Genomic DNA, 16695 nt, shown 5'->3' on the forward strand with positions numbered 1-16695 from the left:
TTCCAGATCAGGGAGCTGGCAGCGTTCTGTTTTGTACCTACGTAGCTGTTTGCTATTTAAAATTTCAAGGAGGCCGAGTGTTTGATGCGGCTGAATTTATCTAAGGCTTACCGAATGCTCCCTGTGGCTATGGTTGGTAGCTTTACAATTTGAGTGGTGAGTAGATTTGCAATTTTTATATTAAATTTGGAATGCTGGTTGTAAAACTGTTTAGAATGCATTTCAATGATGGATGGTAGAAAGCTCTCTGAGACAAATATAAAGCCGACAGCCGGCTTCTTTTCTTTCCCTTTTTTTGGGATGCTGTGGGGAAATTACTTGGGAAATAAAGAAGGTGAGAAATGGTTCTATCAGTACAAACTGAAAGTCCATATACAAATGACATAAGCTCCTGCCTAATCGTTTTCTTCTCCCAGTGATATTTACTGGGCACCCAGAGACTGCCAGAAGTGAAACTGAACAGTTGCTCTAACACAGCAATCTTTCATGTTCTACTCAAAGCCTCTGAAAATGCTTTTCTCCCTCAGCTCCGCATCAGGGAGAAAGGAGCCCCCTGGGAACGTGGCTGATGGATGCTGATCCTGTCTGACACTAGGGGACTCTGAAGACTCTCTGATAACTCAGTTATGATGCATACAGGCATGCCTGTTCCCAGTAACTTAGGCTCTCACCACACGTGGGCCTTAAAGTTCCCTTAGCATTTATTTTGATTGTACATTTTAATACCTAAAGTATCCTATTTTCATGGTTCATCCTCTTGCCTCTGGGCAGAACACTGCTTCAGAATCACTATTAGCCAAGATTATAAAACGGCCCTCAACAATCGATTCCAACGCTTAACTGCTTTCACCACGAGATGCTTCTCTGGAGGCATAAGGGGTCCATTAGCTTCTAGAACTCGGGAGGACTCCTTGTTAAACATACTAAAATGAAGTCCTGTGCATCTCTGGACCTCCTAAAAGGAGCAGCTCTCTCAGTGACCCTCTGACGTTCTGGCCCCGTGTCCTATACCTCATTAAATACACTCAAAGCCCATCAGACCACTCAACCACAGTGGGGGAACAGGATGGGACACGAGGTCGTCATCATTTATCCTAATGGTTGAAAGGGAATGCGCTTTTAAAATAGTCTTTTCAGCTTCTGGATGAGCTATGCTTTTGTCTTGACGGACTCTCAGACTATGACCTGGACCCACAGGTAAGCTTCACAGACATTAGACATCAATAGTAAACTCTGCCTCATCCATAAAGAGAAGAGGACATTTAATGGGGCTCTGTTTCCGAGCACATAACTTCAGTGGTATTTAAAAGGGTTATACTGATTTTAATAGAGTGGAAAATGCACAGTTTTCATATAGATAAAGAGCACTGCGGCAGTGATTTGCATGACCAAATTTCAAAGGCGTGCTCTCTGGCAGACACTGCACGATTCTTTGTAGTTACTTTCAATAACGTATTTCATCTGAGGCTCTCACAATCTTTTACAAACTAGCTGTGGCATGATCATTTTATAGATGTGGACTCTGAAAACACAGGGTTTAATTTGATGAAGATTCCATATGAGGTCAATGAAGGGGCACGGAGAAGGGAAGCCAGGAGGAGCATTATCTTGCACAATACATGTCAGTGCATCAAGGGGACAAACTAACTCAAAACAGAAGGCAAAGCTACTTAGGATCCAGAGGAGAACGCTAAGATGACCGAACATAAAAAAATAAAAATAAAACAACAATTTTAAAGCCCTTGAATAAGGCAGCACCTCCGCCCAGTGAGTGCTCAGCCCGCACAACAAGTGAATCTGGAAAGAGACTGAGCGTAACGCTTACATACAAGCCCGGCCACCTGCAGGCAACCTGCTCATCGTCAGGATTACTCAGGACAAATAATTAAGTTTTCTTTTTTTATTCTGAAATTTGTCACCATAAAAAATAATGGATTAAAATTTTCTGTGATTTTTGCTTTTTCCCTGTCCACAATCCCCACACCCCAGAGTTTCAGGGAATCCACTGACTTCTCATCCTTTCAATTCACAAGTCCACTTTGCGTGTAAATACCTCTAAAGTGAAAGTGAAGTCGCTCAGTCGTGTCTGACTCTTTGCGACCCTATGGACTATAGTCCACCAGGCTTCTCCGTCCATGGGATTCTCCATTTCCTTCTATTTTCTTCACAGACATATGTTACACCTAATAACCAACAACCCCTGCCTGTTTTAATTGGTTCACCACCCAAGGGTATACAAAACATCCCTTAGGGGCCCTTCAGTTGACATCGGTCTCCTTAAGGAGACATTACAGTAAATAAGCAAATGAAAGTGAATAAAAAGGGAGATTAGAAGACTTAGCTGAACGATAGGTAAGGAATTCTTAAAACCCTCTCACTAATGGGAGTGCGGGCCCTCAGGGGTCTCAGCCCACCCCATCTCTGTGTACTCTTTCCTAATCTTGCTTTCTCATAAACTGAGTCTTTAAGAACAGGTGAACAATTACGAGAGTTCTTCCCAGACAGTCAGCACTTGTAGATAGGTTGTACAGGGTGGTCATCACAACAGCAAAAATCTGGAAACTGCCTGAAGGACCATCAAGTGGATTCTTGGAACCTGATCAGGTGACACGCCAACTCTGTCACCAGGCACCACTGCTCATGGGAAAATGATTCATTGCTTAACAAGTAGATAAACAATTTGTGAAGCCACAGCTATTTGGGAGGAAGCCACAGCTTAAGGCTTCTCTGAGTGAGGTGACTCTTGTAATTCAGTGTGCCCCACATGCAGACTCCGGACATTCTGCCCATGGAGTTGTTCCCAGAGAAAGTGGCTCTCTTATTGCCTAGGATTCTAGACAGCAGACTGGTTCTTCAGGCCTCCCCACATGGGTCTCTTCTCTTACCACCTAAATTATTATATACTGGGAGAGGTGGGGCAAAGAGAACATCACCTAGACAGCCATGTGGACTGTGGTATTCACTGCTGCCTGGGCCCTGCTGGCAAGCAGTGATCTCTGTCTCATATCGTTCCTGCATCACCTGGGGCTAAGCATGGCCTACAGACCATGTGGAGGCAGCTGATGACGTCAAGAAGATTCACATTAGATACAGGGATGGAGGCCATACGAACAGTAATAAGGGTGACTATAAGGGACGAACACCTAATACATAGATTCTTGATATCAAGTCCCAACAAACACTCAGCAAGTAAAGTTACACAAAAGAAATGTTCACTTTGTGAAAAAAAAAATAAAGCTGATATTCATCTTGATATTCAAGCTTCATCTTGAAAATCTTAAATGGACAATGCTGTCGTCTCAGCAAAACAAGATTGATGGTGATCTAGAATGACATGCTACTGTGTATTTAGAGATGATGCTTCTCCTCATTTCTGTTTGGATATGGTTGTTTGGTTAGAAATAGGAAACAGAGTTGACCTGCCTGGGCTTCTCTGCTCGCAGGCTGTGTCACAAGAGGCAAGTCTCTCACTTTCACCAGAGACCACGAATGTCAAAGGCAGAGCATAGCTTGGCAGGATGCACTCAGTGAACGGGGAGATGCCATCAGAGCCGAGGCCACAGAAAAGCTCCTTGGTGCTGGTGTAGTCCCACAGGGTTTGTGATTAGCTCGGCTTCCCTTTCTCCAGGCAGGGCTGTTTTTGGATCTCATTGACTTCAACCACTACTCGCATTCTCTCTTCTCTTTCAAATTCATGCATACTGTCTGCAGTTTCTCTTTCAGAAACTGTTTTTTGTCCTAAGGAAAAAACCGATGTCACAAAGCTGGACTCAGCATGGAAAAGCGACTTCGAGTCTTCGTTATTCACATTGGGAGTCCATCTTCAGGAAAAGGGTTTCTGGGAAAACACGCCTATTAACAGAACGGAAATTCCAGCTGGGCTTCGATATTCAGACCCTCCTTTACAGCATCCAGTGTAATGGGTTTCCCATGGCACCACTGAGTCTCAGCCCTCTCTACCACACTTGCCCCTTTTTACGGGTCTTTTAATTCTGGAAACACGTTGAGCTTGGTCCCTCCCCAAGGCCTCTGCACTTGCTGTTCTCCACCTTCAGAGGGGCTCACCTTCACACTTTCCTGCCTCCGTTTCTTTCCGGCACAGAGATCTCGGCGCAGTCTCTCTCTTCCGAGATCACCTTTCTCCCCAACCCACCAACAGCAGCCCACCAGCCAGCTCACAATACCACAGTGCTTTGTTGGATTTCCCCATGGCACTTAACACTATTTAAAATCCTCTTATTTACTGGGCTTCACTTGTCTGTTTATTGCTCATTTTCTCTGCTTCATGAGAGGATGGCTGTGGTTGCGTCGATCACAGCTGTATGCACAGTGCAGGGCTGCTCCACACAGATTTACGACCAGATGAAAGAGGAAACCACCTCAATTTTTTTTCATTTGAAAGCCACTTATATTTTTCAGAATGTATGTAATACACTCTTCTTCCATCTGAAAATAATTTTACACATGTGATCATCTCTGTTCATTAATTTTGCCTGGTACCAGGCAACAGCTTCAGTTCACCAGTTAACTTATTTTTTACCTAAGGTGAGTTGTCTTCTACTATATCTTTAAAGATTGCTTGTGTCCGCTCTAAAATTTTCTTTAAAACGTTGATTCAGTCAGTTTAGTCGCTCAGTCGTGTCCGACTCTTTGTGACCCCACGGACTTCAGCACGCCAGGCTTCCCTGTCCATCACCAACTCCTGCAGTTTACTCAAACTCATGTCCATTGAGTCGGTGATGCCATCCAGCCATCTCATCCTCTGTCGTCCCCTTCTCCTCCCACCCTCAATCTTTCCCAGCATCAGGGTCTTTTCAAATGAGTCAGCTCTCCGCATCAGTTGACCAAAGTATTGGAATTTCAGCTTCAACATCAGACCTTCCAATAACACCCAGGACTGAATTCCTTTAGGAAGGACTGGTTGATCTCCTTGCAGTCCAAGGGGACTCTCAAGAGTCTTCTCCAGCACCAAAGTTCAAAAGCATCAATTCTTCAGCGCTCAGCTTTCTTTATAGTCCAACTCTCACATCCATACATGACCACTGGAAAAGCCATAGCCTTGACTAGACGGACCTTTCTTAGCAAAGTAATGTCTCTGCTTTTTAATATGCTGTCTAGGTTGGTCATAACTTTCCTTCCAAGGAGTAAAGCGTCTTTTAATTTCATGGCTGCAACACCATCTGAAGTGATTTTGGAGCCCAGAAAAATAAAGTCTCTACTGTTTCCCCATCTATTTGCCATGAAGTGATGGGATCAGATGCCATGATCTTAGTTTTCTGAATGTTGAGCTTTAAGCCAACTTTTTCACTCTCCTCTGTCACTTTCATCAAGAGGCTCTTTAGTTCCTCTTCACTTTCTGCCATAAGGGTGGTGTCATCTGGATATCTGAGGTAATTGATATTTCTCCCGGAAATCTTGATTCCAGCTTGTGCTTCATCCAGCCCAGAATTTCTCATGATGTACTCTGCATATAAGTTAAATAAGCAGGGTGACAATACACAACTTTGACGTACTCCTTTCCCTATTTGGAACCAGTCTGTTGTTCCAAATCCAGTTCTAACTGTTGCTTCCTGACCTGCATGCAGATTTCTCAAGAGGCAGGTCAGGTGGTTCCCATCTTGTTCAGAATTTTCCACAGTTTATTGTGATCCACACAAAGGCTTTGGAATAGTCAATAAAGCAGAAATAGATGTTTTTCTGGAACTCTCTTGCTTTTTCGATGGTTCAAGGGATGTTAGCAACTTGATCTCTGGTTCCTCTGCCTTTTCTAAATCCAGCTTAGAGATCTGGAAGTTCACAGGTCACGTACTGTTGAAGCATGGCTTGGAGAATTTTGAGCATGACTTTGCTAGCGTGTAGGATGAGTACAATTGTGTGGTAGTTTGAACATTCTTTGGCATTGCCTTTCTTTGGGATTGGAATGAAAACTGACCTTTCCCAGTCCTGTAGCCACTGCTGAGTTTTCAAATTTGCTGAAATATTGAGTGCAGCACTTTCACAGCATCATCTTCTAGGATTTGAAAGAGCTCAACTGGAATTCCATCACCTCCACTAGCTTTGTTCATAGTGATGCTTCCTAAGGCCCACTTGACTTCACATTCCAGGATGTCTGGCTCTGGGTGAGTGATCACACCATCGTGATTATCTTGGTTGTGAAGATCTTGTTTTTAAATTCTTCTGGGTATTCTTGCCACTCTTCTTAATATTTTCTGTTTCTGTCAGGTCCATACCATTTTTGTTCTTTATTGAGCCCATCTTTGCATGAAATGTTCCCTTGGTATCTCTAATTTTCTTGAAGAGATCTCTTGTCTTTCCTATTCTGTTGTTTTCCTCTATTTCTTTGCATTGATCGCTGAGGAAGGCTTTCTTATCTCTCCTTGCTATTCTTTGGAACTCTGCATTCAAATGGGTATATCTTTCCTTTTCTCCTTTGCTTTTCGCTTCTCTTCTTTTCACAGTTATTTGCAAGGCTTCCTCAGACAGCCATTTTGCCTTTTTGCATCCCTTTCTCCTGTACAATGTCACGAACCTCCATCCACAGTTCATCAGGCACTCTATCAGATCTAGTCCCTTAAATCTATTTCTCACTTCCACTGTATAATCATACGGGATTTGATTTAGATTATACCTGAATGGTTTAGTGATTTTCCCCACTTTCTTCAATTTAAGTCTGAATTTGGCAATAAGGAGTTCATGATCTGAATCAGTCAGCTCCCAGTCTTGTTTCCACTGACTGTATACAGCTTCTCCATCTTTGGCTGCAAAGAATGTAATCAATCTGATTTCAGTGTTGACCATCTGGTGATGTCCATGTGTCGAGTCTTCTCTTGTGTTGTTGGAAGTGGGTGTTTGCTATGACCAGTGCGTTCTCTTGGCAAAACTCTGTTAGCCTTTGCCCTGCTTCATTCCAGGCTCCAAGGCCAAATTTGCCTGTTACTCCAGGTGTTTCTTGACTTCCTACTTTTGCATTCCAGTCCCCTATAATGAAAAGGATATCTTTTTTTGGGTGTTAGTTCTAAAAGGTCTTGTAGGTCTTCAACTTCAGCTTCTTCGGTGTTACTGGTTGGGGCATAGGCTTGGATTACTGTGATATTGAATGGTTTGCCTTGGAAACAAACAGAGATCATTCTGTCGTTTTTGGGATTGCATCCAAGTACTGCATTTCGGACCCTACTGTTGACCATGATGGCTACTCCATTTCTTCTAAGGGATTCCTGCCCACAGTAGCAGATAAAATGGTCATCCAAGTTAAATTCACCCATTCCAGTCCATTTTAGTTCACTGATTCCTAGAATATTGACATTCACTCTTGCCATCTCCTGTTTGACCACTTCCAATTTGCCTTGATTCATGGACCTAACATTCCAAGTTCCTATGCAATATTGCTCTTTATATCATCAAACCTTGCTTCTATCACCAGTCACATCCACAACGGGCTATTGTTTTTGCTTTGGCACCATTGCTTCATTCTTTCTAGATTTATTTTGGAGTAGCATATTGGGCACCTATTGACGTAGGGAGTTCATCTTTCAGTGTCCTATCTTTTTTGCCTTTTCATACCGTTCATGGGGTTCTCAAGACAAGAATACTGAAGTGGTTTGCCATTCCCTTCTCCAGTGGACCGTAATGATTAGAGCAGTCTATTATTTTTCTGCAAATTTGTTTAAATATCGCTCACCTCAAATTTCAACTATAATGCCATTTTATTAGAGAGCAACCCTCAAACATCCTTATACTACATCACAACTTACTGATATTTTTCCTAGAATGCCTGTACCTCACTTCAAGTGGTAACTGCAACACAGCATACATATTGTTAAAGTGTCAGTTATTATTATCCTGATTTATTGTCAAGCCTGCCTGATATAAATTTAAGACGCAGAAGAGAAGACATTCTGGTTCTTGTCTGCACTTATATTACGATAATTTACAAAAATGTGCCTATGTAGAATGGCATTGAACTAATGCACTGAAAGAACTGATGTGAAGTAATGGAACGAAGCCACACACACACACGCGTGTGCGCGCGCACACTCCTGGTAAAGTTTGTATCCTTGTGTTTCAAGTAAATTGCTTCTCCACCTACTGCTACTCTGGGAATTTAGTAAGCTAACACGAAAATCTATACATTATTAAAGTACTGATATAGTAACCTGCCATCAAGCAGTTAATGAGCTGCAAAGCTCACTGCAAAAACCAGTTGTTCCGTACATTTAATATGTACAAAATTACTTTTTATTGTCAAAATTAACTTGGGATAGGAAGAGTAAATTGCAAAAACAAACTTAATAACAACTTTGATGTAGTTACTTTCGGAACTGAAACCCCTTGGGAACATTGAGCTAAAATTCATACCCGAAGCTTCTCCAATTTTTAACTGAATACTATTATGATAATGACTTAACAACAGAATTTCAGAGATAACTTAATTTTTCCTGGACCCCAAATTCTTCTGTACATCAAGGAATCACTTTATTTACAAAAAGGAATTCTTCTTTATGTTGTGTATCAGATAAGAGAGAATAGAAGCCATGGAGGAAATACTATGTAATTAACATGAAACAAATTAGGGACACATGTATGATTAAATTGTTTTTAGAATATCGTAAGAAACTATAAAAATAGGGCTAAAAAGCCATACATAGGGAAAGCAGGCAGAAAAGATGACTAATGATTGATTTATAGTTAGTTTCATCCAAAATTCCCAAAGAGCAATGCCTACACAAGGCTTCCTTTAATTGGAGCCGAAATAAGCAAAAAGTAAGAATAAAGTGTATTGGTTGGAAGATACACATTAATTTTAAGAATACCTTCCTTTGCTGAAAAGTATTAAAAAATCAGTCTTTGTCCAAATTTTTAAAAAATGACTGCTAATATATCCACACACTCTGGATATCTTATCAGATGCATGAAATGCCTCCTTCCTTCTGTATTTACTATCCATCTCCCCTGCGTGTGTGATGGCAAATTAACTTTTATGACTTTGAGTTCAGTTCAGTTCAGTTCAGTCGCTCAGTCGTGTCCGACTCTCTGTGACCCCATGAATCACAGCACGCCAGGCCTCCCTGTCCATCACCAACTCCCGGAGCTCACCCAAACTCATGTCCATCAAGTTGGTGATGCCATCCAGCCATCTCATTCTCTGTCGTCCCCTTCTCCTCCCACCCCCAACCTTTCTCAGCATCAGAGTCTTTTCCAGTGAGTCAACTTGTCGCATGAGGTGGCCAAAGTATTGGAGTTTCAGCTTTAGCATCAGTCCCTCCAATGAACACCCAGGATTGATCTCCTTTAGGATGGACTGGTTGGATCTCCTTGCAGTCCAAGGGACTCTCAAGAGTCTTCTCCAGCACCACAGTTCAAAAGCATCAATTCTTCGGCGATCAGCTTTCTTCACAGTCCAACTCTAAGTCTAAGCATTAATGTAGTCTTTTTTTACAGGAAAAAGGGGAAAATTCATACTGAAAAATGTATTATTATTTCATTTTAATAGGTTTCACTCATTATTGAGAAGTTATAAATGATCAAAATATTTATTTAAAATACATCATAAAATTAATGAAAAGGATAGAATTCACTTACTGTTCCTTACTATCACTCAAAATTTTGTGTTCAGAAAGATGTCTGAATTGTGTAAAATACAGACGGAACAGAGAACAAAAATCAAAAAGCTACCTTTGAAAGATGAGTGACTGAAGTAAAACTTGGTGACATGCATAAGCTAATACCTAAAGAGGAAGGAGAGGGCGTTGACAGGGCAGCTAATGGCATCTACTTTTTAAAACAGACGTTCTTAATTGAAAATAACTACATCATAACTCACCTCTGCATACTTCAGTTTCAGTGTTTTATGCATTTCTCGGAAACGACTGTAACGTCTGAACACGGTCCACGTCTCATCCAGGACAGTGATCTATTCATGGGGAAAAGCGAAACAAATCAGCATTAATTAGAGGAAAAGGTGACTCAGTTTCTTTAAAATAATCAACAAATTAACAAAAAGTGATTAGCATGCAAATTTCTCCAGAAGTGAAAACATTAATCTAGCGACACAAATCAGCCTTATAAATAATAACTGTGCTCTGCTGATGCATGCATCTCTGCTTCCCAAATCTTGTTATGAGCAGCATGTGCCCCTGTAAAGTGAAGGACAGAGTCTCCTCTTCCGAGCTTATCAGAAGTTCCCTCAACTCAGCACGCAGGGTGCAGAGAGGAAACCTCACAGTGGGACCTCTCTCTTAGAGTGCTGTGCCCAAACAGGACATTTACTCTTACATAAACTGTGGTGTCGGTTCCAGATGCCACCACCATGGACAAGCGAGAAGCAGCAGCAAAGAGAAAGCGAGGGATGGAGAGAAGGAAGAGGGAGGGCAAAGGAAGAGAAAGTGGAGGACCAAGAGAGAGAAGGAAAAACTGTCTGCGTCTCAGCGACCACCAGCCTCAAAACCCACACGATAATCTGCTTTGTTCTGGAGGAAGACTTCTCAGTCCAGCCTCTAACCCGCAGTGGAACTTACTGGTCCTGTTGGATGATGTGTCCTGTGGACACTCTGACACCCATCAATCATACACCAAGGTCATGGGGACCTGAAGGAGCTGGGAGACACCACCGACCTCTGTGGTCACACTTGAGTCACCAATTCCCATCTCAGCCGCACCACTGCTCCAGACCCATGTCCCCAGCTGGGAGACGGCTTTTCTTTAGATGTCGCACACCAACTTCAAGGTCAGCTGGTCTGAAACAAACCCATCCGTTCCACCCCCTCCCCCCCCGTCTGAACTCTGCTTCCTCTCAGTGCCTGTCACTACCAGCCACCCAGCCACGCCCGACGGACGCTGGTCCAGCTGCCCCACACACCACGGTCAGACAAGCCCCGGGTCCCGCGCCTTCCTTGGGGTTCAACCTTCTCACCCTGTGCCACCACCGCCGGCTCACTCTCTGCCACCAGGTCCCACGTGGCCTTGGCCAAGCCTCCCACAGTGTCCCTGTACCACTCCAGGGGAGCTGCCCCTCCAATCCCTTCCCTGTACCACTGACAGGGGAGCTTTCTAACACTTGGATCTGATCATTCTACCTCCACCCTAAGTCCCCTAGAAGCCTCATGCTGCTCCTAGAAAAAGACCCACGTTTTAGACTCTAGCCCCTCCGACAGCCTCTGCCCGCAGGTGTATTCACACATGGGTACCCCCTGTTAACTGTGTGGGGGCCACACCCCTGAACCGCAAACCTCACCCCGTGCCTGAGAGGAACACCCTCCTCAGGCTGGCAATTCAGCCTGATTCGCCCACATGTAAACTCCAGGGGGTGAGCAGGGACGTCGGGGATCAGCAGGGGTAGGACACCCATGCAGGGCCCTCGGGAGGAGGGGCGAGCCTTGAGTTCGCTCATTTCCCCAAGTGTCAAATGAGACAATTTGGGGTTGTACAAGGATGGACGTTTCAGAATGTTCATCATCTGGCTCTAGGTTCATCATTTACAACAAAGCTTCAATTGTGGCAGCTTTCTTCCTGTTTCCTTTTAAAAAGATATTTAAATAAGGGAAAGAAAAAAGATGTTAACAAAAAAGCATTTAGCAAAAATGGTACCAGTGTCACCTAAATTTGGGAAATACTGGCCCTGGGAGCTCAGCTGGGGGCCTTCTCCCCGGCTCTCTCCTCAACAGAACCCACTGAGCACTATCAGCAAGGTAGGGGGAGGGCTTGCTTAGAGCAGGAGCACAGCCATTCGCCACCCTGGCTGCACACAGATCAGGTTGGGGTGATACTGCCTGCTTGCCAAGCAAGCCCAGGAATTGATGGAACCACACCTGTGACCTGGGAGCCGTAAGATGCAGCATGCTCACAGGGAGGTCATTCTGTCCTGGAACTCTGGAATCTACAGAGTCGCGGAGGCAGCCTGGGTCCCCCTCCTCCCTCAGATGCTAATGCTCCCTAGATCTCTGAGTGCTTCCACTGTTCCTCTTCAACTCAGAGTCTGTCACCTGTGAAGTCCCCCATCCCCAGCCTCTTTCGGGAACGTCCCCTTCACCTTCACTCCAACTGGCCACCAGGGGAACCCTCCCCCTGCAGCCCTCTCAAGTACGGACTGTGTTCTCCCCACACTCCGCATCCCATCGTCCCGGGAGGTCGGTGCACGCTCCTGCGCTTCCATCCAACTTTTACACCACTGCTCCTCTGCCCTCTCTAAAGAACCCCACGCGAAGACCACGCCTTCAGATCTTACGGTTACCCATCCTTCTCACAGGCAATTCACCTCACTGACATCCACGACTCCTGGAACATCTTGGGTTTTGCTCACAGCCATCTGCTCCCAGGCTACAGAACTCGTGCCATGAATCTTGGTAATTAAATCAATGATAGATGATCCCTCCAATGCCCTGACCTCCTGTTCTTTGACTTCTGTGCTGGTTCCTTCCTCACCCAACGGGAAAACCATGGGCAATCATTACAACCATCCCCTTACATTCAACCCCAAATCCCTTCATCCTGCTCTTGAAATTCCCTTGACTAAGCGAAACCACAACCTTGGTTGAATCCGACTGTCTGCTTACTCCCGGCCTGCAGCTGCCTAGCAGGATGGGGCTGCAGGAACACACGCCACCAAACGGCCGCCCGGTCCTATTTCAGTCACAGTGACCACTCTTAAGTCAGCTAGGATGTCTCCCACCAGTTAGTTACACCACACTGCCCAAGTGCATCCACTCTCCCACTCTCTTGGATGAGAGTTTTCTAAACAGTTTACTCCATCTTTCTCCTCGAGCCTTCATCACCTCCACTGCCCCTGCCCTTCACACCTGTCTCAACACAGCAGCCAAAGCGATCTTGTTAAAAACTGCTCGATGGAGCCACTTCTTTGCTCAAATGGGACATCCTCTCAAGGAGGCCCGTCTCGCTCAGGGCACAAGTTCAAGTTCTTCCGCTGACCTCAAGGACCTCTACAGTTTGTCTCCTCCCTGGCCTTGTGACTGCACAGTCCCTTGCTCACTCTGCCTTCCTTGCTTTTCTGGAATCCATCAAACAGGCCACACGGTAAATGTGGCCTCAGGAAGCGCATGTGTGATCTTTCCTTTTTCTGGAATGCTCTTTCCATATGACCAGCTCCAGCACATCCTTCAAGTCTTTGCTTAAAAGCTCACTTTCTCAGTGATGCCTCCTCTGGATACACCACCGCATCCCCCACCCCTTATTCTCCGTCTCCACAATACTTCTCATATTTCTCTACTAAGCACGTCTTCCCGCCGAACATGGTACAGTCATACCTTCAAGATACTGTGGGTTGGGTTCCACAGTAAAGTCTATATTGCAATAAAGTCAGTCACATGACTAAAAGACATGCCTTCAAACAAGACATATGGATGGCCAACAAACATATGAAAAGATGCTCAGCATCACTAATTTTTAGAGAAATGCAAATCAAAACCACCATGAGGTTATCACCTCACACTGGTCAGAATGGTCATCACCAAAAAATCTACAAGCAATAAATGCTGGAGAGGGGATGAGGAAAAGGAAACCCTCCTGCGCTATTTGTGGGAAGGTAAATTACTGCAGTCACTATGGAGAACAGTATGGATTTACCTTAAAAAACTAAAAATAGGACTACCATATCCAGCAGTCCCATACCTGGGCATATACCCTGAGAAAACCATAATTCAAAAATGTTCACTGTAACACTATTTACAACAGCCAGGACATGGAAGCAACCTAAATACCCATGAACAGATGAATGTATAAAGAAGATGCTGTACAAATGCACAGTGGAATATTACTCAGCCATAAAAAGGAACTAAGTTGGGTCATTTACAGAGACGTGGATGGACCTAGAGTCTGTCATACGAGTGAAGTAAGTCAGAAAGAGAAAACCAAATAACATCTATTAATGCATATATATGGAATGTACAAAAATGGTGCAGATGAACCTATTTGCAGGGCAGGAATTAAGACAGAGAACAGACTTGTGGACTTGGAGGCGGGGAGGGGAAGGAGGGACACACTGAGGGAGTAGCACTGACATATGCCTACTACCACGCGTAAGACAGCAGCTAGTGGGGAGCTGCTGCACGCACAGCGCAAGGGGCTCAGCTCGGCGTTCTGCGTGACCGAGAAGGGTGGGAACGGGGTGGGTGGGAGGCAGGTCCAAGAGGAAGGGGATAAATGTACACGCACAGCTGATTCACTTCGTTGTACAGGAGAAACTAACACAACATTGTAAAGCAATTATGTTCTAGTTGAAAAAAAAGGAGTCACGCAAATTTTTAGTTTCTCAGTACATATAAAAGTTACATTTCTATTACAGTGCAGTCTATTAAACGTGTAATATATTACATCTAAGAAAACAATGTACATACCTTAATTATAAATACTTTACTGCTGAAAAATGCTAACCTTCATCAGATGACTTAAAGTTGTCACAAACCTTCCATGTAACAGAACTAAACAAAAAAACCCCTCAGTATGTAGGAAGAGCAATAAAATGAGATGTGCCTGTATATATTTACTTAGACGTCTCGTTTCTGGCTCTCTTCCCCGCTGGAGGAAGCCCCAGGAGAGCTGGGATCTCCAGCTCTCTTCACCACACCTTAGCAAAGTACCTGATGCAGCGTGAGCATCCTGAGGAATGAGAGCCCCAGGATGGGCTGATCGCAAATGTCCTCAGGCTCAGCAGCAATCAGTCAGCAGGGCCTGTCTCCATCTCTCTGGTGGAAGAGACGGCTTTAAGCACAATCAAGATTTGGATGTGGATAACTGGACACCAGCTTGCGTGACTATGGCCTGCAGCCTCTTCCTCCTCATTGACTTAACAGCTCATTAAGTCAGACTGTATTTTAAAACGGCTTTCCTGGTGGCTCAGAGGTTAACGCGTCTGCCTCCAATGCGGGAGACCGGGGTTCGATCCCTGGGTCAGGAAGATCCCCTGGAGAAGGAAACGGTAACCCACTCCAGTATTCTTGCCTGGAGAATCCCATGGACGGAGAAGCCTGGTTAGGCTACAGTCCACGGGGTCGCAAAGAGTCGGACACGACTGAGCGACACGGAACGGAACGGAACTAATGAAACAGCTATTTCAAATCTACCTCCTAATTTGGGTTTCAGTCCTCCTTCCCACAGTGGCCCCAGAACAAGGCCTTTATAAGGGACAGCAGTTCCTCCAACAACTTGCATGTACCAGATCCCAGGATGACAGGCACGGATGAGTGATTCCCCGGGCAGCAGAATCAGGGTCTTTGGGTACAAGATGACAAGACAGGAAGGGAACATAAAATGCCTGGGAGAGCCCGCCGACCAAAAGCACCCAATCACGTCCTTCTGCGTCTCGGTATCAACCCCCAGGGCTCACAATGGGAGGCAGGTGCTGCCGTGGCGGGGTGTGGAGCTGGGGGGAGACTGAGGAAGACACTCGCTCGCATCCTGATCACAGCACATGTCACAGGACATTAATTGTAGAATTAATCTTTGCTCAATCAATTTATAAAACCAATGGTAATTACATCGACATCTGTCTCTCTGCCCTGCACGATGTGAGCCCTCTAAGAGAATGGGCCTTTGGTGGTAGCTGGGCTCTCACTGAAGAATAAATTTATTGAGCTACTACTATCTGTTGGCACCATCTCAGATCTGGGGGCTTTCTAAGCGATGTCCTTACGGTTATTCTGCTTTTCGAAGAAGGGAAGGCTCCACTGTCTTGGCTCCATTAACTCTCTTGTGGTGGGTTCTCTGAGGTTTCTCTGAATCAAAGACTGTTCTCATTAGTCACACAATAGCATCTTTTTTGTTTGTTTTCTCGGTACTGAGACTAGGGTGCATTCTCGATGTATTTGTAACCCAAGTTTATACTGAGGCATACAGAGATGTCTAAATTCTTTACCCTTGAGGTTTTCACCTGAATCCAAGTTAACCCAGGGATTACAAAGGTTCCAGCTTCTTGCTTTGTACATAAAACACTTAAGTCTCCCCCTTATCCATCAACATGCAAACGAGATGTGGACAGTGACAGCGCGTGAAGACCACTGTGAGCAACACAGACTCGGTGGGCACCTCCCCGCAGGAAAACGGCCAAAGCCCTTTTCTGTGATGGGGACACCTTCACGCCTAGAGCTGGGGAAACTGTGTGTGTGAAATTCAGGGAAACCCAACAGAAAGGAGAAACAGCCAATAAAGCCCTATTTTACCCCAAATTAAAACTGGGCCTGGGATGATGCGCTGACGCAGAGAGGAGGGACAGATCAGCCAACCCAACACATCAGGTCAAAATATGCAACTATTCTCTTCAACGCTGTGAACGCTGGGCGTCAATGCTGCGTGTCTTTGAGGAGCCATTTCATTACCTCTCTCTCTGAACAGGTCTGCAGATACAAATCCATCTTTTCTGGGCCGTAAAATGATCAAGCACAACTTAAACACCATAAATGTGTCCTCAAGATAAACTGCGCTCACTTATGAATAATTCTCAATTGAGTGCTTTCCACAAATTTATGTTATATACATATTTTGCTGGTTTAAGGATTGTCAGTTTCAGGACCTGTCATCAGTATATATTTGCTTGTGTATATCTATCTGTGTAAGAGGAGAATCAACAGTTTTTCATTCAAAGAAAAATACTCTAACTGGCCCCAAGTAAATAAGCAGTTACTCACAGAGGTCTCCTCAGCAATACTTATCTTTAAATAACGTTTGGAGGAGCTGCATCAAGTATATACA

The 16695-nt window shown here is 44.5% G+C and overlaps 1 protein-coding gene across 2 annotated transcripts in view; it reads right to left on the reverse strand.

Annotated features, from left to right (window-relative positions):
- Window positions 1-16695, reverse strand: part of KIF16B (kinesin family member 16B) — a 288977-nt gene that overhangs the window by 45057 nt on the left and 227225 nt on the right. For both annotated transcript variants that reach the window (XM_055426370.2, XM_055426381.2), the window contains one exon: window positions 9821-9910. In XM_055426370.2, coding sequence (XP_055282345.2) covers window positions 9821-9910 — 90 coding nt within the window. The remainder of the gene's footprint in view (window positions 1-9820; window positions 9911-16695) is intronic.

The sequence above is a fragment of the Moschus berezovskii genome, chromosome 15 (assembly GCF_049115385.1).
Source record: "Moschus berezovskii isolate FMDL1 chromosome 15, NW_MosBer_1.0, whole genome shotgun sequence".
NCBI classification, from domain to species: domain Eukaryota; kingdom Metazoa; phylum Chordata; class Mammalia; order Artiodactyla; family Moschidae; genus Moschus; species Moschus berezovskii.